The following is a 23,626-nucleotide window of genomic DNA, read 5'->3' on the forward strand; positions in this document are numbered from 1 at the left end:
TACTTATTTTTTTTTGAGCTAGTTGACCCTGAAATTTAAAAGCACTACAAATGAACTCTGAAAATGTTGAAAGTTGGCATGCTATCATCATTTCACCCACATAGCATGTGTTAAAAAGTTGAGAGGGCTACGACAAAAACTGGATGCACTTCGTGTACAAAACGGGCAATCTCTCTCGAAGTATTAGCGTTTCGAACAAGAACTCATCTCTTACAAAGGGATTTCATTTTTTTGAACTTATTTGAACTCCATACTTTTTGTGTGTTCAAAATGCACCATTCAAAGGCACATCACAAAATTTCAACAATTTCATATATGGTGGACACTAGCTGACCTATGGTATATGGTGGACATTCTTCTTCTCTCATATATGGTGGACACTAGCTCACCTGATTTTTCAACCGTCGATGATGGTCGCTACTCCTACTTCCCCTAGTGCATAACCAATATCTAGCACAAGGAGAAGAAGGAGAAACGACCCCCCACAGCAACAGTCGACATTCTTCTTCTCTCATGTATGGTGGACACTCCCTCACCTGATTTTTCGACCGTCGATGATGGTCACTACTCCTTCTTCCCCTAGTGCATAACAAATATCTAGCACAAAGAGAAGAAGGAGAAGCAACCCCCACAACAACAGTCGGCATTCTTCTTCTCTCATGTATGGTGGACACTCCCTCACCTGATTTTTTGACCGTCGATGATGGTCGCTATTCCTTCTTTCCCTAATGCATAACAAATATCTAGCACAAGGAGAAGAAGGAAAAGCGACCCACACAACAAAAGTGGTTCCGCGGCACGCCACGTGGTTCCGCTGCATGCCACGTGGGACTAATGGTCTTTCATTTTTAAATGACCGTTTTAATCAAAAACAGATCTGTTACAAAAGGGATTTCATTTTTTGAACTTATTTGAACTGAAGACTTTTTGTATATATATGTGGTCGAAATGCATGATACCATGAAGTTAGAAAGGGCTAAACCATTCAAAAGTAGCAAATGAAGTTAGAAAGGGGTAAACCATTCAAATTTGGAAACTATAATGGCACAAACAGAAACTAGACATATATAAATTGGTCCAAGCAGTACATGATACTAGTCCAAACAGTACATAATAATAGCTATCATAGATATATATATATATTCGAGGTGACGCTGGCCATAGTTGACGACTCGAATCAGAATGTCCACCTTATTCAAGGTGACGCTGGCCATAGTTGACGACTCGAATCTTGTGGTACAAATCGTATGAAACGTATGCATCTTTTGCTGCATACTCAATGTTGATACGATCAAGTGGGGCCTTCTCCCAAAGTCTGTGCTGAGACTTTGGGAAATTGATCTTCATATCACCATATTCCTCGTCGATCAAGGCAACTGCCATATGAGCCATCGAAGTCCTGACATGTCGAAGCCTGAATACCGTTTGGAGATCAATGAGGCAACCAGTTGGTATCTCAATACCGAAGCTGTACCTCATCTTCAGCTTGTCGTTCGTTATGTCAACGGTAGCAAAAGTGATGCCGCTGCGAAGGAAGTCCATGAGTTCTGGACAATGCTTGTCACTACTGCAACAGAAACAAATTAAAATGGAACATATGCAATGGAACCTATAGAGATCACTATAGCTATCCAATGGAACCTAGAGAGATCACTAGCTATATGCAATTTTCATGACTATGACATATCATATTGCTATCCAATGGAACCTAGAGAGATCACTAGCTATATGCAATTTTCATAACCTTGGATCAAAGAACACCGCATAAAATTGTAGCACTACAACTATGATTTCAATGGAACATATTAAACCAATCTGATTTTTCAGATTGTGGAACACTATTTCAATCAGATTGTGTTCCCTTCAACTAATCAAAATTGTTTCACTACAACTATTTGAAGCGAACCAACTATGATTCCAATGGAACATATTAAACACTAGTTGATTCTAATACGATTTTTCAGATTATGGAACACTATTCCAATCAGATTGTGTTCCCCTTCAACTAATCAAAATTGTTTCACTGCAACTATTTGAAGGGAACCAACTATGATTGAAACAAATAAACTTATAATTTCATTACCTTGGATCAAAGAAAGCCTCAAAACTTACCTCGCCCATTGGAAGATCAAGACATGGTGTGCGAAGCATAGTTAGATGACGGCAACACCGCGTTGATCGGCTGTGTACTCCAGATCAAGCCCCAAGAACTTCTCATGATCCATTGCGGCGTCAAGCCATCGTTCCTTCAACTGTTCAAGAAAATACGGCATCTCCCTGCTCTCGTTCGTGTACACGACATCGAGCTTGGTCTTGCCATGTGCGAGCACCTCTCCAAAGCGAGTTGGCATGGTGGAAGAAGAGAAGGGAAGAAGAGAGGAGAAGAACAGAGCGAGAGTGAGAGAGAAGAAGAAACAGAGAAATGGCGACTCTGCTTCGGTTCGTGCTTTTCATCGTCCGAAACGACGCGGGATGCAAACCGTTTGGGCCTTTAGTCCCGGATCGTGCCACCAACCGGGACTAAAGAGGTATACCAACGGTTGTCACCACTACGACATGCCACGTGTTAGGCCTTTAGTCCCGGGTTGAGCCACCAACCAGGACTAAAGGGGGATACGAACGGTTGCCACCACCACTACCCACCGCGTAGCCCTTTAGTCCCGGTTTGGGACACGAACCGGGACTAAAGACTCCTTACGGACCGGGACTAAAGCCTCGAGGGAGGCATTGAGAATTGGGGCGACGTGGCCGGGCCTTTAGTCCCGGCCCAGAGGCAGGCCGGGACTAAAGGGTCCCGACCAAAGGCCCGTTTTCCACTAGTGCGCAAGCCCGCAACTTGAAAATAGAATTTCGCTTTTTCTTTCAAGCAATCTAATTGAGTGGCCGAAAAGCGCGCTTGGAGGCTCTATATATGATAGCCATTCCACCACCTTGACCCAATTCGTGTATGATGTGACTGTATATTGATCACATGCGTCCGATCAAAACGGGCTGACGTGCCACCGGCTAGCTCGTCTGCACGCAGCATCACAAAACCTGCAAAGATACAAAACATAGCGAGATTTACTCAGCAGATAGCAGAATTTGTTTGCTTGTCTATTCCGGCCTTCCGGGGTCCAGAAGCGTCATGGGAGCGCCCAACGCCGTCCATCAAGGGCCACGCGTCACCGTTCGGTCTCCACTACCGTACATACAACGCGGACGATCGACGTGTAATTTTATCAATGTGGATGGCTGAATCACGAGACACGCCCATTGTGACGGCCGGAGATTCAATCATGCATGCGCCGTACGAACTCAGTGCGTTTCTTTTTATCAAGAAAAGGGAGCAAATGAAGGAATAAAGGCGAGATGTGGTGGCTATACACCCGTCATCGTGTTCAGGACAGAGCCAACATTCATGCGTAAAGAACGCAAGTCTGTTCATGACAAAGATAATGTTGGTATGAAATAAAAACATTTGGCTGCAGCAACTACAACCATAATAGAAAAATCAATTTGTTAGGGGTCTAGCCCCCTCGTCCTCCTAAATCCTTTCCTGACCGTGTTGTATTTCTGATCCATCTACATTATATACTCCGTAGTATATCTTGTGTGACTGTGTCTGCAAGAATCTCCCACGATCGAGCAAGCTAGTGACACGAGTCACGCCACGACGCAAAATGGAATGCCGACGTGTGATCAGGCAAACTGGCCTCGAGATCCGAACCCACCCGCTCAGGATTCATAAACCCCTCGTGTAACAGATCTGCAATCTTTCCTTCTCCCCTTATATATATATATATAATAATAAACCACAGATCGCTTCTGCCGTACGTCGTCAGCGGTTTTGCAAAAAAGTCCTTCTGTTTTCGGCTATTCAACCCGCGGTCCTTTTGTGAGTTAAAAAACGTTCCCATCTACCCTATCCGCACGAGAACACGACGCCGGTGCCAAGGAGGAGGAGGAGGAGGTGGTGGACGAGGAGATCGCCGCGGACTCCGACGGCGCTGCGGTCCCCGTCCGGCACGTCTCCGGCGGGTACGCCCCCTCGCCCTTCTTCCCCGACTCGGACTTCGGGGGCAGGGACGACGACGGCCCCGTCCTGCCCCCGCTGGCCCCAGTTGCAGTAGAGACGGACTCGCCCTGGAACAACAAGAGCAAGAGTCAAACCTGATGGCGCTGTGCTCTCTCATTAGTAGGATGCCGGCACTCGGTCTCAGGTCGCCGTCGATGGTCCCCCTTATGGGGTTCGTCCCCGTCCGGGCGCTGTCGTCGGCGGCGGGTTCTCGGCTTATCTCCCATCGATCCGCGGTAAGCACGTCGCCGTACTCCCATTTGATTTGTTGCAACTTGCATCGTTTCATCTAACTTAAAGCTTATTATCTGTCAAATCAATCACCGTTGTATCTTTAGTTGCTGTCTAGATGGCGGAATTATTTTTGATAAGATTCAATTGTTAGACAAGTCAATACTATGAGCTGTATAGTATAGGCGATTTATTCAGATTTGACATGGTACAGTTTTTGGGGAGCTATTGGATCTTCATCCCGAGCCCAACGTGTTAGGGTGCGTGATTTGTTCACTCCTTGCCAGTTTATGAGACTCTTATCATTTTTCCTAAATTGCAGGCAACGGTAGATCGCTTGCGTCCGGATATTTATTCTGAAGATGAGATGGCTAGAGTACGGGAGACAATAAAACGCCTGCGCGCAAAGGCTGACCAGATCCGCATTGAGTCAAAGAAAAAGTACGCCGAGGGCTTGAAGATGATTGAGATGACCGACCAAGTCATGGCTACAGCTGAAGCTTCTTATAATGAAGCCGCAAGGTAAATGCTGAATTTTACCAATAACACAAGATTCCTCTTTTCATTACAAACTTGTTTTGTCAACTGTACAAAGGTAAAAAGGATGGGCAAGAAAAAAAATTCTTGGCGCAATTTTCTTGGGGGAGGAGGACCACCGAGTAGGCTGCCTTTGAACCCAATTCCTTTTAGTGTCCATGTGGATTTGTCCTTAAATGATAGTTCATTTGCCAGGAAAATCTCATAGAGATGACGGAGACGAACTTGATGTATGTCACTTTGCTTGTAAATTGTGTCCCACTGTTTTCTGTACTCTCATCATTCATCATGTGATGTATCCCAGGCGGATCGGTTGCTCCAATCTGCAATCCAAAGGGCTTGTCCTCCCAGCAAGATGATGGTTCTCAAGGTGTCAAAGTGATACCATCATTGGATGACCTTCTAGAGGTATAAACTTGTGATCTAAATTGCAAGTAAATCACATTGTGTGTGATAGAGCCAGGTGCACAGATCTAGATTATAGGGAAATACTGGTCTGCTTCTGCTTGCCGAATAAACACGAAGAATAGTCATGTTAGAATTCTGTATCAGTTTTGACTACCTGAGCGTTCTTGTAATGTTTTGCGATATTGCCAAAACACTAAGCACTTGAGCTGTAAGTCTGTAACCAGTTTTCTCCAAGAAAGAAAGTGTATACAGGCTTGGCTGCCATTGCCTTTATCTTAACTGTCCACGTTAGATAGTTGCTTTTTTGCTTCCAGTAGTGGTGGAAGCTTGAATTACATATGATGGATGGCTGCTCTTTTATCTGGCTAGCTAGATTATTTCTCTGGCTCAAATTTTTCAGATTTACTATTTATGCTCTCTGCAGAATGTACAATTTTTAATTTTGCTTTGTCGCTGTACTTGCTCATCTATTGTATCTGATTGCGTCTCGCTATGTTGACATAAATGCACAGAAATAATTCTTGTGGACAGCAATATGTCTGTAAGATTGCAATTGTATATTCACACTTTCTCTAAAGCTCCTATATGGCTATAGTCCCAATCCATTCGCTGCAATTACATCCCAGTGCAATTATGTGTACTACAGCAAGTTTGTGCATGTCAGTTTATAAATTTCTTTTATAGCCCCAGTTACTATTCTGACGTGCTTCTGTATCCAGGATATCTGTCGACGTATTCATGCCCGAATGCCACTGCGAGACGCTGCCCACTTGGGTTGTGCATCACACACATTTTGGAGATCATGGAGATGCTATCCCAACCTTGACTTACGTCAGAAAACACTAGGTTTGGATGGAGATCACATCAGCAAAGTTGACCATATTCTGAAAAATCACTCGGGCATTGGCATGAAGAAACTAAGGATTGAACTTTTTGACTGTGACAAGGTTGATTCCTGTTATATCAGTAGTTGGCTTCGTATTGCTGTTACAGCAGGAATTGAAGAACTCACCCTTTATCTGCCAGCTGTCCCTGAGGACGAAGCATACTACAGTTTCCCATGCTCGCTTTTATTTAATGGGAGTGAAAACTCGATTCGGTATCTTGACATAGGCATCTGTGCCTTTCGTCCCACGGTTGGGCTTGGTCACTGGAGAAGCTTGACAATCTTATATCTGAGGAATGTGCTGATTGCTAACAATCAGCTAGAGGGCCTTCTTTACAATTGTGCTGCATTGGAGCATTTGGGACTCCTGAATTGCCCTGAGATAGTTTGCTTGAAGATACCTTGTCTGATGCGGCGGCTTAGGGTCCTGAGATTGACTGTATGCAGAAATCTGCAAATGATAGACAACAGTGCTCCAAATATCTTCATTTTTGACTTCTCTGGTAGCTTAGTATCAATTTCATTAGGAAGTGCATTGCAAGTAAATAATGTGTGCATGGAGTGTTTAGAATTCGGTCAGTCCAACATCGTCTTGCATGCTCGGACCAAGCTTCTAACCTATGCGCCAAATGTTGAAACGCTTGTCATATCCTCGCTTAATGAGGTATATTCTGAACGTTTAGATGAGTATAAGGGGTTGGGCATCATGGCCCGACGACGACAGGGGTGAGCTTTGATTGCAGAGTTTGAATTTTGCTAGGAATTTCCAGGTTCCACATGGAAATTGAATTTGCTTGCTACTGATCCGGATTTTAACACGTTGGTTTCGATCTTTCAGTCAACGGGGAGCTCAAGTGTGAGAAATGGACTGGGGATGATCGCGCCAAGTCAGAGGAATAATCATCAAACGTAAATGCCTGCTCGACAGCTTGATCGGCAAGCCGGGGAGGCAAGGCGCATGTTTCTGTCAATCTGTTGATTTGGGGAAAAAAACTAACTTTTGTTTTGGTCTGGATTAGTAAACTGTCAATTAATATTTGTTTCTTGGTGCAGGAGCTTCAAGGCAACATGGCTAGCAGGCTTCACGCCAACACATTCTACGGTTTTCTTCCCATATCTAAAGTTATTTATGTAAGAAATCTTGACAATTTACTGGACGTCCAATCTCTATAAGATGGGCATTGCTTGATTCCCTATTTGATGTAAATCCATGAACAAATAAGTTTATGAACATGTTCCTATTTGCTCCATGTTTGATTCAAGTCTGAAAGATTCATAGATGCTACACTTCAGTTAGTAAATGAACAAAAAATTGAGATTGATAATATTATCGAATAAATATATTACATCCGCCTCTACCCCTTGTAAATATATATTTATATGTGCACACCCACTTTGTCGGAACATCTCCCAATGCTCGAAGACAACCCGTCGTCCGACGGTGCTGCACAGTTTGCCGCAACTTCATCTGCTGGTTCTCCCCTTAAGGTATATAAATTAAAAAACGGTTAGAATGTTTTATGCACATCTAAATTATATGGCCCAAAAAGCGGTAGTTAAGTGTTCTTATTTTCTAAGTTTGCCAAAACTAATAATAAAAAGCGGCGTGTAATTTTTTTCACCCGTTGCAACGCACGGGCATTTGTACTAGTAATAATAAAGCAATTAGTGCTTCTGTCGTACGTCGCGGAATTTGCCCCTAAAGATCGCAGGAATTACGCCCCTATGCCATCGGTAAGTGAATTAAACGAATCATTTTTTTTTCAATTCACGCGGTCATATGTGGTCCATATAAAATAATACCTACATGCAATACATACCCACCAGCGTCCGAATGGCTTGAGCAATTCTCTTGCACCTGGGAGACCCGAGTTCGATACCTACTTCTCTCATTTAGAACTTTTCTTCCTTATTATTTTGCTTTGTAGTTCCAGTATCGTTTTTTTCCTTGATTATACTACTTTTTAGGTTTTGGTGTCTAAATCTTCAGTACAAAACAAAGTTTGACAGTATATGTCATTTAGAGGAGTACTGCCATCAACATAAACTTTTTGTTTTGTCTCTCAAATTTTCCAGTTTTCTTTTAGATTTGGACGTGTTGTTGATAGTTTGCCTTCATAAATTTTTCGTAGCAACTGATAGAATATATTGTTATCAAATCCATAACTATACCACGATAGTAAATTTCACCAAAAGCTTGGGCGAGCACACTGTCACTCGGTCACATATACTCATTTTTCTCCATCAAGTTTCATTAGATATTTCTCCCAATTTAACTGAAAAGAAAACAAATATCTGTTGAGTATTTCAAATGTGTAAAAGTAATAAAATTAGTAGCAAGCCTAGAAAATTTGCTTCTGTTGTGTTGTACATTCATGTCATAATGACACTTTCATCATGTATAATTGTCCATCTTTCCGGTGAAATAATGTGTTTTGAAGTACAAGTGACTAAACAATGGTGATTTTTTTTGCTTGAGCAATGAGCAGTCATTAAGATCCACATTAGATGTAAATGATGTGTTTTGAAATGCAAATGACTAAATAATGGTGATTGTTTTTTGCTTGAGCAATGAGAAGTCACTAAGATCCACATTAGACATAACTTATTATTTATATTATATGTAGCTTTCTTGCATATAAATTATATATAAAAATGTAGACGTCGCAATATTTAGACTTATTATGTGTGTCGACTCTAGATATGTTCGCCGATTCAAGAAAAATATTTTAAAAATGTTCACATTTTAAGAATATATATTTGCAAATAGTCTAAAATGTTCATGAATGCAAAAATATATTCCTGATTTTAGGAAATGTTTGCGAACTTGGAAATTTTTCACGATTTCAAATATTTCAAAAAAACCATGATTTCACGAAAATGTGAGTATGTGGATATGATCATTAAAAATTATGATGCTTTTTCCTTCCGTTGCAACGCACGGGTCGTTTTGCTAGTACGTTTACTATTATGTTCTGTCGTTGGTCATATGCATACTAGTTTTCAGGTGCCGGTGAATCAACTGATATGTCGAATAGGTTGTCTCTGCTGATGATTTGCAGGTCCAAGGGCAAAGTCCTTGAGAATCCCATCGTTGCCTATCATCTGCTATCGTTTTGCCCCACGACTCCATGTACGTAATGTAGATTCAGGCCGTGCAGCGTCGCCGACCTCTTCAGTGTGCTGCTGCTGGTGGTGTGGGATATTCTGGGGTGATGAAATGTCTACAGTTGCCTTTGTGGTAGAAATTTCTCCAGTTTATGTAGAGTAAAATTTCACCAACCACAAACCCCACCATTCAACAACAACAGTACATACGCAATTCACTAGATCATCACAAGCAGCCTTCACGACTTCAACTAGAATTTTTGCTCTTTTCCAAAGAAAAAACTACATTTTTTGCTGTTCAATAGATACAATTTCTGTATAATGGCAACATCAACTGAGTCTTCTATCTCTTACCAATAAAGGCTTATTTTTGATATTATATCTTTGGAAGGGTTAATTTTCTGGTTGTGCCCCCAGTTGTGTTCATGTATTCAGTTTTGCCCTCAATTGCGAATCGCGTTCAGTTTTACCCTTTCTTCGGGCGCAACTACTATGACGAAGCCAAATGGCCAGATTGAAGTCCATTCGGTCTGTTGGCGTTAGTGCTAGTGGGTTCGGAGCTTACACGTGGGATCGCATGGAAGTGAGTCTGGAGCTTACACGTGGGACCGCGCAACGATGACAAACCCTAGTGTCCGAACCAGGCACAACCGACGCCATTCTGTCCGTGCGCCGCCACCTCCTCCCAAAAGTCTGTCCTGTGGTGTCGCTAACACCTGCGCCGCCGCGACCGTCCTATTCCAGCACCACCTGCTCCATCGCTACCTGCTCCCCCGCCACCTTCCTGCAATGCACGGGTGGGACGCTCGTTCCGCCACTGCACCCGCCACCTGCTTGACCCAAGGCGGGGCTTCCTTCCGTGCGCCCGGTTGAAGCGCTGATAGGTGAGGGGCTGGTGCACAAAGAGGAAGTAGGAGGGTGAACCCTAGGGCGAAATGGCCAGTAGCGGCGACCCCGGACTAATTGGCGAGGCCCGCATCGGTACGGAGACCCACCGCGGCCACTACTGGGTTCCCGAGCGGCAAGTCACGCCACGTGTTCTGATTGAGCTTGCTTGTGCATTTGAACAGTCGATTTGAGTTGGTTTGTTTGATTTTGCTATTGGTGTGCTGATTGTGTCTCTGTTTTTTGTGGGTTAGGATGGAGTTGCGGTTTGCTTTCCCGATGCACATTAGAAGGGACCGGTACATCCTGGATGCAAAGAATAAGAAGAAATTCCAAGGAAGTTTCGAATATCTGTTGCTAATGGATTGTAATTGGAGTTTCAGACAATTTTGGGAGGTAGTTCGCAGTCAATATCCATGGGTTTGCATGATGAAGTAGAATACAAATACTACGATGGGGATAAATGGGTGAAAGTTAGTAATGATGTAGAGCTTGCTACCATGTTTGCTAAGCATAAGGAGAAAAATAATTTTCATGTGAGGCTGCAAAATGATGTGGTTATGTATGCATTTGGACCTAGGATGATGGGTGCACCTTCTTGGGAAGAACCATGTCGTCCTAATGGCAGCTCTAGCCAGAATAGTTCAGTTAGTGCACGACAACGTGGTGGCTCGACAAGCGTGGCACCGGCAGAAGGGTCCCCCTTGAAGTGGAGCTTGATGCCTACAATTATATTCCGAGGTTGATGAAGAGAGGTTATATTATGATGTTATTTAGAATTTACGACGGACATCTGGGGCTGAAAACCAAGATGAGGCTGACAATGACGTCCATGTGGAGGATGATGCGGTGGGTTCGGACGAAGACCTTGCAGTTGTTGAATGAGACCCTTTGAACCCTGAGATGGAAGAAGGTTCGGGTTTTGCATTCATGAGTGAGTGTAGAAATGCACCTGTGACGTACTGCATCAAGGCCCAACGTACTCTCGAACTTGACAAGAGCAATCAAGTACGTTACAGAGTGCACTATCTGACTGATGGTTGTCCATGGAGGATGCTCGCATCTAAAATGCGAAATAGCACGAGTGTTCAGGCCGAAGTGAACCCTTTTAGGAACACATGCCAGGAATCAACCCTCAGGAAGGAAACAATCAGTAGAGCCAAGTCAAAATGGGTAGCGGAAGAAGTAAAGAAGTGGGTGAAAGAAAACCAACAATTTGGTGCAAAGGTATTGTAGAAGAACATCATGGACAAGTTCAAGATAGAGTTACCATACATGAGGGTGCTCAATGGTAAACAACATTCTATGGATTTTATATATGGTAACTGGCAGGAAAGTTTTGAATTGTTGTATTCATTCAAAGTGGAAGTGGTGAGGACCATCCTAGGTAGTATTGTAGATATTGACCACCATAGTGTGGAGTACACATTCAAGGGAGTGACAAAGACCAAGGAATGCTTTAGGAGGTTTTTTGTCTGCTTTGAGGCTTGTCGCCAGGTTTTTTTGGCAGGATGCATGACGTATTTGGCTATTGATGTTAATTTTCTCAGAGGTAGGTTCAGAGGACAATTAGTAGGAGCTTGTGCAGTTGATGCACACAATTTCGTATTTCCAGTTGCGTACGGCGTGCTGGAGACAGAGTGTGAGGAGATATGGACTTGGTTTTTGCATAATCAGCGTCGGGCTATTGCACATCCCAATGGGTTGGTAATTCATACATATGCATGCAAAGGTTTAGAAGTGGCCATGGACAATGACTTCCCTGGGGTAGAGCATAGGAAATGCATGCGTCACCTTGCTGCAAATTTTATGAAGAAATACAAAGGAAAGATGTATACCGACAATTTATGGCCACCATCTTTAACTTTCATTATGAAGAAGCACAACTACCACTTGAGGCAGTTATACATGAATGCCAAAGTGAAGGAATACTTGGAAACACACCACTCCAAGTTATGGGCCAGAAGCCAAATCAATGAACTCCGCAAAGTTGACTACGTGCACAATAATCTTACACAGTCTTTCAACTCAACGATCCAGAAACTAAAGGGTCTTTATTTGGTGGATTTACTTGACAAGATAAGGATAGAATACATGCAAAAGTTTCATTATCATGCAGGAATAGCGGCGGAAAAATTCATGGGCTACATTATTATCCCTTCGGTGATGAATGAATTTAAGTAGAAAACAATAGGCTTGGAAATGAACATGACTCTTTGCTCGGGTACCACAACAGAGGTATCATTTTTGGATAAAGTGAAGATGGAATAGAGATATCCGGTGGATTTAGAAGCTAGAACTTGCAGTTGTAGGCAATGGCAGATAAGTGGTTTGCCTTGCATTCATGCCTTGTTTTTCATCAGTTCTCTGTGATGTACAACAGGGAATATATAACAACATGTGCATGATTACTACTCCGCTGCAAGGTTCAAAGCCACATATGCATAAGCATTACATGCTTTAGAGGGAAAACAACAATGGGACATAGTGGACCCTGGATTCAAGCTGTGCGCTCCAATTCTGAAGAGAGCAGTAGGTAGACGAAGGAAGAGTCGATTCATTTTTTCATTATTTTTGAATTTGTTATGCTCATTTGAATTCTGGTCAAACCTAACTTTGACCAACATTTAAACAAGTTCAAAACATGAAAATGAAAAACTAAGCCTCGATCCTTCTTAGTCACTCCAAAATGAAGCTTTGGTGAGGTTTTTGAAAATTTCATGTTCCAAACTCCAATTCAGTTCTCTTCAATTCATACAAGAGAGTTTGAAATATCACATGAGATATATGAAACAATGAATTTTTTGTTTGAATATATGTAGACCTTGTTTATCAACTTAAATCATTAGTATATGACATAAGAAGACTATGTGCGTAGGTTTTTCATTTTTCTGATTCTTTTTGAATTTATTATGCTCATTTGAATTCTGGTCAAACCTAAATTGGACCAACATTTAAACAAGTCTAAAACATGAAAATGAAAAACTGAGCCTCGATCCTTCTTAGGCACTCCAAAATGAAGCTTTGGTGAGGTTTTTGAAAATTTGATGTTCCAAACCCCAAACCATTTCTTCATTTCATAGAAGAGTGTTTGAGATACCCTTGAGATATCACATGATATGCATGAATTTTTCATTTGAATGTATGCTTACCTTGGTTATCAACTAAATCGTTAGTATACTCCCTCCGTTCCTAAATATAAGGTGTATTAGTTTTTAAAAAAGTCAAACCTTGTTTATGTTTGACCAACTTTATAGAAATATATATAATGATTTACAATACGAAATATATATAATATAAAAATTTATTTGATGATGAATCTAGTAATAATGATTTGGTATTGTAGACCTTGATATTGTTGTCTACAAACTTGGTCAAAGTAAAAGAAGTTTGGCTTTAAAAAAATACAAAGGGAGTATTGAAAAGACCTCGATGACGCCTAGAGGGGGGGGGTGAATAGGCTATTTAAAAAAACTTCTTTAGATTTGGCTTGAATCTAATGCGGAAATAAACTAAGAGGGTACTTGTCAAGCACAAATCCTAAATGCACTAGGCACTGCAACGTGTATCAACAACACGATCTACCAAGATGGACATAATACAGTTACTAACAAGCACAAGTAAGTTACACAAACTTACTTGAGCTATATCACACGACAAGTAGGTGAACAACACAAGATACTAGATCACACTTTATCAACACGATATATCAAGGGCTACAAGTATGAACGTGTGGATATAGAGGGTATGCTTGAATGATTAATCTTGTACAAGAAATGGCCAACACAATATAATGAGCACAAGCAATATGCAATGTATGTATGCTCAAATAAGACAAGTAAACCACAAGTAAGGAGTTAGGGTTAAGGATAACCAAGGTCACTGAGACGAAGATGTATCCCGATGTTCATTTCCTTGGAGGGAAGCTAGTCACCGTCAGAGAGGTGGATGTTACCACGAAGGCACACCAACGCCACGAAGGCTCACCCTATTCTCCCTTTGAGATAACACCACGAAGGCGTTTCTCAACCACTAGTGGTAAGCCTTTGAGGTGGCTTCCAAACCCTCACAAACTTTTTCGGGGGAAATCACACGGATTGATTCCTCTTCGAAGAACTCCTACCGCCTAGGAGTCTCCAACCTCCAAGAGTAATAAGATCACGGGGAATGCTCAAAACTTGCTCCAATCACAAATAGCTTGGGTTGAGAGAAGGAGAGGGAGAAGATCTATCTTTTGATTGGAACAACTCTCAAAGGGGCTCACAAATGCTCTTGGGATCTAAGATTTGGAGTGAGCAAATGTGTGTGAGGTGGAAATGTGTTCTTATGAGGATAAGGCTGTGTTAGGCCACTCTCTCACGAAGTGGGAGGGGGGTATTTATAGTGTGGAGAGAAAAAGAGCCGTTGGGGACACTTTAAGTCACACACGGTCCGGACGTCCGACAGTTGTCGGAAGTCCGGGCGTCCGTGAGGGGCCGGACGTCCGACCGGGGTCGGACGTCCGAGACTTTTAGGCATGACTGGAAATCTTCTGAATTCATCAGCGACCGGACGTCCGACAGGGGTCGGTCGTCCGAGGCCTGTAGATGTGCCTGGACATATTTGAATTCATCAGCATACGGACGTCCGGAGTGGCCCGGAAGTCCGTGTTATACAGCTCAACTTCTACTGGTGGTAGGTTCCGGATTTCCGACGGGTGTCGGACGTCCGGCGCTCGGTCGTCCGGAGGGAGCCGGATTTCCGAGATATAGAACTCAACTTCTACTGGTCCAGGCTTCCGGATTTCCGGGACTTGGCCGGACATCCGGGCCTCGGACGTCCGGAGGTAGCCGGAAGTCCGAGTTATATGGCTCTGATTTCTCTGGTATGGGATTCTGGATTTCCGAACTAGTCAGTCGTCCGGTCCTCGGACGTCCGGAGAAAGCCGGATGTCCGAGGCACCGGTTCTGTTTTCAGATAACAACAAAACAGTGGAGATGTGGTCTGAGCAGAAAGTGATGATGTAGTTTGAGCAAGTTCATCGCAAAACCTGTGATCCCCTCTTAATAGTGCGGGATCCCTAAGGACTCAAGAATCATAAAAGAGTACTGATGATCCATACTTGAGTGTATACTTTTATTCTCTGATCATCACTCCGCACAACTAACGTCAAAGGAACTGATACCTTTGAGTTAGCCCTTTCACCTGAGCTTGATGTTGCTGTTCCTTCTTGGCTCAAGTTGAAAGCAAGACATGATGAAGTCTTCAAGTAGCTTTCCCATACACAATGCGGAAAGCCTAGCTTATGTATTTATCTTCATTTGTCCACCATGTGTGAACATCCACAAGAATCAAGCATGTAGTGATCAAGAATGCTTATCTTGATCTTGTCCTATCCACCATGTGAACATCCACAAGAATCAAGCATGTAGTGCTCAGGAATGCTTATCTTGATCTTGTCCTTGTTAGCACATGATCATTGACAATAGTTTCAATGATATATTCGTGCTGATCCACTTGAACTTGCACACCACAATCTTGATGACGATCACCACTTGACGTCATCCTTCATGGGTTGTATGAGATCTTCCTTTTGACGCAAGCCCAATGGAAACACACCTAACCCCCACATAGAAGTCTCACAAAGACCATGGGTTAGTACACAAACACGTAACAGACAATGCTTACCATACCATGGGATCACTTATCCCTCTCGGTACATCTTATACGCTTTGTGTGTTGATCATCTTTATTTACTCTTTGTCTGAGATCTTGATCAACCTAGTGTTTCTATGACCATTCTTTGGATAATAACTTGAATAACATCTTGGTCAACATATAAACTCCTTGAACCCAACAGATGGACTTCAAGAAGTGCCTATGGACAAATCCTATAAATATAACTTAAGGCAACCATTAGTCCATAGGAATTGTCATCAATTACCAAAACCACATATGGAGATATATGCTCTAACAATCTCCCCCATTTTGGTAATTGAAGACAACCACTTCAAGAGAGTTTATATAAGGAAATAAGCATAACCAAGCGCACACATACAAGGTAATAATGCATGTGTGCAAGATGTAAATGCTTACGCAATAAAAGCAAAACCCTCTAAACATATCCAAAGTAAACTCTCTATCCATAGGATTTGTCATCAATTACCAAAACCACATATGGAGATATATGCTCTAACAAGTATGACATAAGAAGACTATGTGCGCAGGTTTTTCATTTTTCTGATTTTTTTAAATTTATTATACTCATTTAAATTCTGGTCAAACCTATCTTTGACTCACTCCAAACACGTCCCAAACCTAGCCAAACAATGACCGTCGATCTAACCCTTGTGCTAAACAATGACCATCGACCTAACCCTTCTAGAAGGAATCTGCGAGGAGGCTCTCGGCGATCCACGAGAAGCTCATTCCTGTGATCTGATTGGTTGTAAGCTTTTTTTTCACAACACGGATAGTGGACGCGCTGGGTGGACCGTTGGGCCGTCTCGCGGATCGGGGTCATGTCTATTAATGCCCTGTTGTTAGAGCATATATCTCCATATGTGGTTTTGGTAATTGATGACAATTCCTATGGACTAATGGTTGCATTAAGTTATATTTATAGGATTTGTCCATAGGCACTTCTTGAAGTCCATCTGTTGGGTTCAAGGAGTTTATATGATGACCAAGATGGTATTCAAGGTATTATCCAAAGAATGGTCATAAAGACACAAGGTTGATCAAGATCTCAGACAAAGAGTAAATCAAGATGATCAACACACAAAGCATACAAGATGTACCGAGAGGGATCAAGTGATCCCATTGTATGGTAAGCATTGTCCATTACGTGTTTGTGTACTAACCCATGGTCTTTGTGAGAGTTCTATGTGGGGGTTAGGTGTGCTTCCATGGGCTTGCGTCAAAAGGAAGATCTCATACAACCCATGAAGGATGACGTCAAGTGGTGATCGTCATCAAGATTGCGGTGTGCAAGTTCAAGTGGATCAACACGAATATATCATGCTTGATGCTTGCCGTTCATTGTGGTGGCAATGGACTTGTGAAGATATGCTGAAGAGCGGCTCACCCATAGTGTGTATGGGGGAGCAATCAACTAGTCTTCATCAAGCTAACGCAATAAAGAAAGGTGGTCCATCTTGAGGAAGCCAAGATCATCGTCATCTAGCTCAAGAGGACGAGGTGCAAGGTATAGGTTTGCCCTTGATAGGTTTTCTGTTTTAGGATAGATTGTCATACTGTCAAGGGGGGATCTCAAGTGAGTAGCTTGATCGTATCGTTCGTTGAGAGCTCAAACCATTTGCATCCTTGCATCATACTTCTTGGTTCTTGTTTGGTGTTTCTATTTGTGAGTTTTAGAGCTTATGTTCATCTTCATGACAAGCTCGAGTTCATCGAAAACGGAGTCCATATGCATCTTCTATGATGTTTTCGATGTTGGGAGTTTTTACCGGTCTTATTCGAAGAAGGGTTCTCACCATTTTCTTATGGGACTTTTATGACTTGCTTCTTATTGATATTTCTATCAAGATTGTGTTAGCCCATGTTGTTAGCTTTCCAACAAACTTGGTTTCATTGAATTCGGAGTCCGTATGCGAACGTTACAGCAGTTTCAGTATCCAGCGGTAGTACCGCTCCTGTAGCGGTAGTACCGCCCCTGTAGCGGTAGTACCGCCCCCAGAGAGGTAGTACCGCCCCAGGAGCGGTAGTAATTTTTTACTACCTCTCCCTAGCGGTAGTACCGCTCCAGGAGCGGTAGTACCGCTCCGTCGGGCTGTTTTTTTGCATACTTTTTGGCGTGAGCATGGTTGGTGAACCTACCGAGCGGTAGTACCGCTCCATGAGCGGTATTACCGCTCTGTGCGGGTTGTGAGGCCTAACGGTTGGATTTTTCCCCACCTATAAAAGGGGGTCTTCTTCCCCATTGAACCTTATCTCTTTAGCTCGTGTTCTTCCCGCATTGTTGACCTTCTTCGAGCTTGCTTACTCTCAGTCCCTCCAATAATTCTTGCTAGTTCTTGAGGGAAAAGAGAGAGGAGATCTAGATCCACATTTCCACCAATCACTTTCTCCTCTAAGTGAGGGGAACCCCTTGGGTCTAGTTCTTGGAGTTCTTCGTGTTCTTCTTCGTTCTTCCTCTCATTTTCCTCCCTAGCATTAGTTGCTTTGGTGGGATTTGGGAGAGAAGGACTTGGGCACTCCGTGTGCCCTTGCCATTGCATTAGTTGCATCGTTTGAGTTCTCCACGGTGATACGTGGAAGTGAAGTTTGAGAAGCTTATTTCCTTTGGTACTTAGTGCCCTAGATATTGTTCTTCGTGGATGCTTTGGTGTCCTAGAAGCTTGGTGGTGTCTCGGAGCTCAATCATTGTGGTGTAAAGCTCCGAAAAAGCGTCGGGGGTCTCCAATTAGGTTGTGGAGATTGCCCCTAGCAATTTGTACGGGTATCGGTGACCGCCCCCAAGGTTTGCCATTTGTACGGGTTCGGTGACCGCCCCCAAGGTTTGCCATTTGTACGGGTTCGGTGACCGCCCTCAAGGGTCCCTTAGTGGAATCATGGCATCTTGCATTGTGCGAGAGCATGAGGAGATTACGGTGGCCTTAGTGGCATCTTGGGGAGCATTGTGCCTCCACACCGCTCCAACGTAGATTAGCATCCGCAAGGGTGTGAACTTCGGGATACATCATCGTTTCCGCGTGCCTCGGTTATCTATTACCCGAACCCTTTACTTATGCACTTTACTTTGTGATAGCCATATTGTTTATTGTCATATATCTTGCTATCACTTAGTTGTTTATCTTGCTTAGCATAAGTTGTTGGTGCACATAGGTGAGCCTAGTTGTTGTAGGTTTTGTGCTTGACAAATTAAACGTTAGTTCTATTCCGCATTTGTTCAAGCCTAAACCGTAATTATTTTAAAGCGCCTATTCACCCCCCTCTAGGCGACATCCACGTCCTTTCACCTGTCTCAGCCTTTCCACGCCTGCATGCATGGGAAGCGACACGACGTGGTCATGTATGCACGAGAAGAGAGGACGTGGGCATGCATGTGCTGGAGGCGAACGACGTGGCCATGCACCGCTTGATTTAGATGTGAGCAGTGATTCAGATGCATCGCAGGGACTTAGAGGCACGCACGCGTCCGGATACACACGCCTCATCATTTCAGTGTAAAATCGTAATAGATACACACGCACGCGCATGGATACACACCCGCACACGCACTGTTCATTCACAACCCTTCTCTCTTCCTCTACCACACACACGCCTATTTGTACGCCTCTCTTCCTCTCCCACTCACCACCCAAGCGAGGTCCATAATCTCCACTTCAAACACCCAAGGGACCGAGCCCTCCATCCTCTCCAAGAACCCCCAGAACCAACTAAAGATGCAGTACAACACGCTGACCTTCCTTCACCCACCTACCATGCAGGAGCTGCGCTAACCGCTGGGCGTCCTCGTGGAGAACATGCTCCATGTGTGGGTGCAATCTAGGTGGAGGGGGTCCGTCGAGCTCGCTCGCGACTTCCTCACCGACAGCTTTGCCCACCTCCCATGGGGCTCGCTGGTGATGTTTACCCTCAACAAGGTTCGTGACTGCGTCGGCACCATCAAATTTCTCACGACCACCTCCACCAACCTGTTTGACGCGCGCAAGCTCGTCGGCGAAGTGTTTTGGTGCGGCTCTCAGTCCATCTTCACGCTGTAGAACATCTTCACCAATATCGAAAGCATCTTCCCCACCGCAAACCAGATGCACTCCATTCCCTACTACGAGGAGTGAATTTGAAGACGGTGGTAAAGGGGCGCGGCCAAGGTGGAAGAAAGGTCATGATGAAGATGTTAAAGAAGCGAGCCTCGAGTGAAGTTGTTCGTCAAGCTTGTCATGTTTTAGTTTTATTGTTTTTATTTTGTTGTTTTTCTATGTCGTACGTGTTGTGTTGTGTCCCTCGACTTATCTTTGTAGCATACCCATCTATGTAAGGGTACGGTGGTTTGCATCTTAGTTACCTAGGGTCCCATTTATCTAAGTTATTATGTGTGTTTAAAAATGTTCGTGCCCAAAGAGATCATTTGTGTGTGTTGAAAAATGTTTATGTACAAAGCGATCATTTGTATGTGTTGAAAAATGTTCGTGCTCAAAGATCAACAAGTGGTTAAGCTCGTAACGGATTTTGTGACCATGGAAGCATGCATATTTCTTTCCTTTAAACCCTAAACCAAGTCATGAACTAACATGTAAATTTTCCTTTTAAACTCTAAACCAGGTGCTACATCAATAAAGCAAAGGAAAACCACTCTAACCGGAATCATGTGGCAGTGCAAACATGCGTGTCCCAAAATTCAGTACAAAACAAAGGAAAACCACTCTTACGTGTGTCCAAAAATTCAGTACAAACATGCGTTTTTAAACCCTAAACAAGTCACGAACTCACTATGTATAGCTTCCTTCCCTTTGCATGTCAAAGTCTTTCCATCTGCCCCACCAGTTACCAACGTAGTCCTAAATGCCACAAACTCACACGATCTTGGGTTCATTTGCCTTCCTTCTCATTTTTTTTACACAGAATCCACCCTTATGATTTGCCCACCCCAAATGGGCCAAATTGGATGGAGTTGATCCATAAGTCTAGCCGACACTGGCTCTTGTCCGAATTTCATTAGCGAGTAACAAAACCTTTTTTTACAAAAAGGAAGAGTAGAGAGCTGCATTTGATTGATCAAAGTTTCTGAATTTCCCATTTCTTCTCCATTTTTTCTAATAATTTCAAGCTTACAAATTCCTCCCATATTCACGCCTTTCCATACAATTTCAACATTATATCCAGTGCGATTACCGTACCTACAAATGCCCAAATGTAATTGCAAATGGGTATTTCTGCTTGATCTTTGAGCTTCATAATATTGTGGTTCAACCTAATATGCTCAACAACTACCTCTCCGTCGTTGCATGCTCGACCCTCCATCTCTTCTTTCAGAACTCGTGATGCGGCCGCTACCACTCATGGCAGGATGGGAAACCATTCTTCATGCTCTTCTAGAAGTTCATTCATCAGTGTCTTGGATAGAACATCGACCCAAAGGAAGAAACATTTCACCTGCATGAACGCCAAACAAATCAACCACATTTCTCAAGGATCTCGACCAGGAAACTAATGAAATTTCCCCGATTCTTACCCCCTTGTCGCTGCACATGTAGAAAGGACAATTATAGTTCTTCGGTGTGCGCGAAACCCTCCGATCAATATTCGCCCAGCATCGGGGATAGAGGAAGATCGCATCCCCATGCGCGACGGAATCTGGATCCGCGAGGTGGCGCGGGAGTTAGAAGAAAACATTGAGCTTGATTCGCGACCGCCCGGAGTCGAAGGGGATCTCAACGCCTCCGCGCACAACCCCTCTAGGTGTAGAAGACGGGCGCACCCTCCGCAACAATCTTCCCACCACCCGGAGATGAAGGGGATCTCTAGGACGCCCTCTCGGTCACCTGCGCCCAGCTCCTATCGACCAACGGGTGTCTCCACCCACCTCTACGCATGTCCGCCTCCAACCCCGCCCCCTGCTTGGTTGACTGTTGCTCACCGCTACGAGCTCCGGGGGCGCGTTCTGCCACCGATTTTATCGCACACCCGCGGCCATCAACGGTTCACTACTATGTCCCACAAGCCACAAGAGCAACGACTCTCTGCTGGGTCCCACAAGCCATGAGAGCAGCGGATCTCTACTGGGTCCTACAAGCGGCAGCCAGCAATGGTCTAATCGTGTAGCGCATCTCGGCCTGCTGCCTGGTCCCACTTGTAAGGTATGAGTCAAATATGTTGACCTGATGGAGATGGTAATAGTCACGGAATGAGTTCTTGCGCAGAGACTATGGACAAAACTGAGCACGATTCGCAACTGAGGGCAAAAAGTGAGTACATGGATACAACTCACGGGAACGTGATAATTAAACCTTTTTGAAAATGGGGATCAAACCCGACTGTCCATATATAGAAACTTGTCCATGCAATAATTTGTGAATTAATTTATCATACAACTACAACTCATAACTCGAAAATAAGTGCAAAGCATAACACCAAACAACATATCTCATGCATTGATCATCCAGCAAGATAAAATCTCCGCAACAAACACCGGTACAATTCAAGATTAATATAGCCAGCCTTTATATCAATTTATGCCTAGTAAAAGGATGTGTATATATACGCATGCACAAGTCACACAATGCGTTCAATCTCCCCTTCCCTGGTTTTTGAGTTATTAACATATTCCTAACCTTAGCATATTCTCAGTGGTCATGAATGCTGTGGTAAATCTATTGCGTGAGTCACATAACTTTTATATGCTATTTTGAAATTCTGTGTTAATTTAAATATTTCAAAATAGGGACTTGGAGAGAGGAGGCTTGCTTAAAGATTTTGTGGTGCACATCACCCTCCTCAAACTCCAAAGGCAAGCATCTTGAACTCTGATTTGCATAAAATTGTGTGATGTTTGATGTGGTAAATCTATTGCGTGATTTTATGTTATGTTAATAAAAATCTCGCGTGAAATCATACCTTGCATAAGAGCGTGTGATGGATATTTTTTTTGCTAAGTTTGTGGAAGGCAAGTGGTGAGTGGGTACTCCCTCATGCCTCGTATGCTATGTTGCTATGGACAACCTCGGAGTAAGGTGTGTTGTGGTGGAAATGAGACCATGGGCTCACATCTCATGGGGCGAGAGTGGTCAGTGAAAGCATGTCGGGGTGTGATGGTACTAACCCTGAGGTAATTCCTTCAGCAAGATTGTGTGGTAATAACCCTTGCAGGAAAATATTAAACCTCCTAAGTCGACCGTAGATCGAGTCTTGTCTATGTATCAGCTTACCTTTCGTGCTGCCGCAGGTCTTTCTGAAAGGGAATGCGGTCTAGTAGGTTGTAAATATATTACCAGGTACACACCAAGTAGAGAGGCCGGGATGAAGGTATCCATGGCCCTGGACTAAATACAGTCATCCGGTCAGGAGACATGGGTGTTTTCGGTCTGAGACCGAGAGGAAATGGCCATTTCCTTGTAGTGCGCGGTATAAATTTGATCCCATGCTAGTCGAGGTTGGAGCCTCCTAGTCTTATGGTTTTTCTCTAGCTGCATAGTCCGAGTGATGTCTGTCTTCGTGGGAGAAAAGTGGGCGTGTACTGGTTCTGAGTGTTTACTTCTGAGATACCGTACGCAGGATTAGTCCGAGTGACTATTGAAACCCGTGGGATATGGGTAAAGAGTACACCCTCTACAGAGTCAAAACTATTCAGGTAGCCATGTCCACGGTTAAGGACGACTGGTCGACTAGTCAATGTCAGTCTGAGTGTCGGTCTTCGGAGGAAGTAAAAGAAATCGCGAGACTGATCATGAAATATGGTGGATTATCATACTATTATTGTTACTGTGGACTAACCCCGATAATTATGATTGTTGGATATCCCTGGGACGGTTCTACCTCCTGGATATTCCATATTAATTATTATTTCATATGAG

The 23,626-nt window shown here is 43.5% G+C and overlaps 1 protein-coding gene across 3 annotated transcripts; it reads left to right on the top strand.

Annotated features, from left to right (window-relative positions):
* Positions 1-3,804: 3,804 nt before the first annotated feature.
* On the top strand, positions 3,805-7,369 carry LOC123447470. Of its 3 annotated transcripts, none has more exons than XM_045124073.1 (6): positions 3,818-4,293; positions 4,611-4,810; positions 5,130-5,233; positions 5,953-6,845; positions 6,958-7,068; positions 7,173-7,369. In XM_045124073.1, exons 2-5 carry the CDS (start codon positions 4,798-4,800, stop codon positions 6,977-6,979), a joined length of 1,032 nt encoding a protein of 343 aa, XP_044980008.1. In that variant the 5' UTR covers positions 3,818-4,293; positions 4,611-4,797; the 3' UTR covers positions 6,980-7,068; positions 7,173-7,369. The 3 variants fall into 3 exon arrangements, with proteins under 3 accessions (XP_044980010.1, XP_044980008.1, XP_044980009.1); XM_045124074.1 differs by lacking the exon at positions 3,818-4,293 and adding an exon at positions 4,447-4,548; XM_045124075.1 differs by lacking the exons at positions 5,953-6,845; positions 6,958-7,068; positions 7,173-7,369 and adding an exon at positions 4,884-5,055 and having other exon boundaries at positions 3,805-4,293; positions 5,130-5,222.
* Positions 7,370-23,626: the final 16,257 nt, after the last annotated feature.

The sequence above is a fragment of the Hordeum vulgare genome, chromosome 4H (genome assembly GCF_904849725.1).
Source record: "Hordeum vulgare subsp. vulgare chromosome 4H, MorexV3_pseudomolecules_assembly, whole genome shotgun sequence".
Taxonomy (NCBI): Eukaryota; Viridiplantae; Streptophyta; class Magnoliopsida; order Poales; family Poaceae; genus Hordeum; species Hordeum vulgare.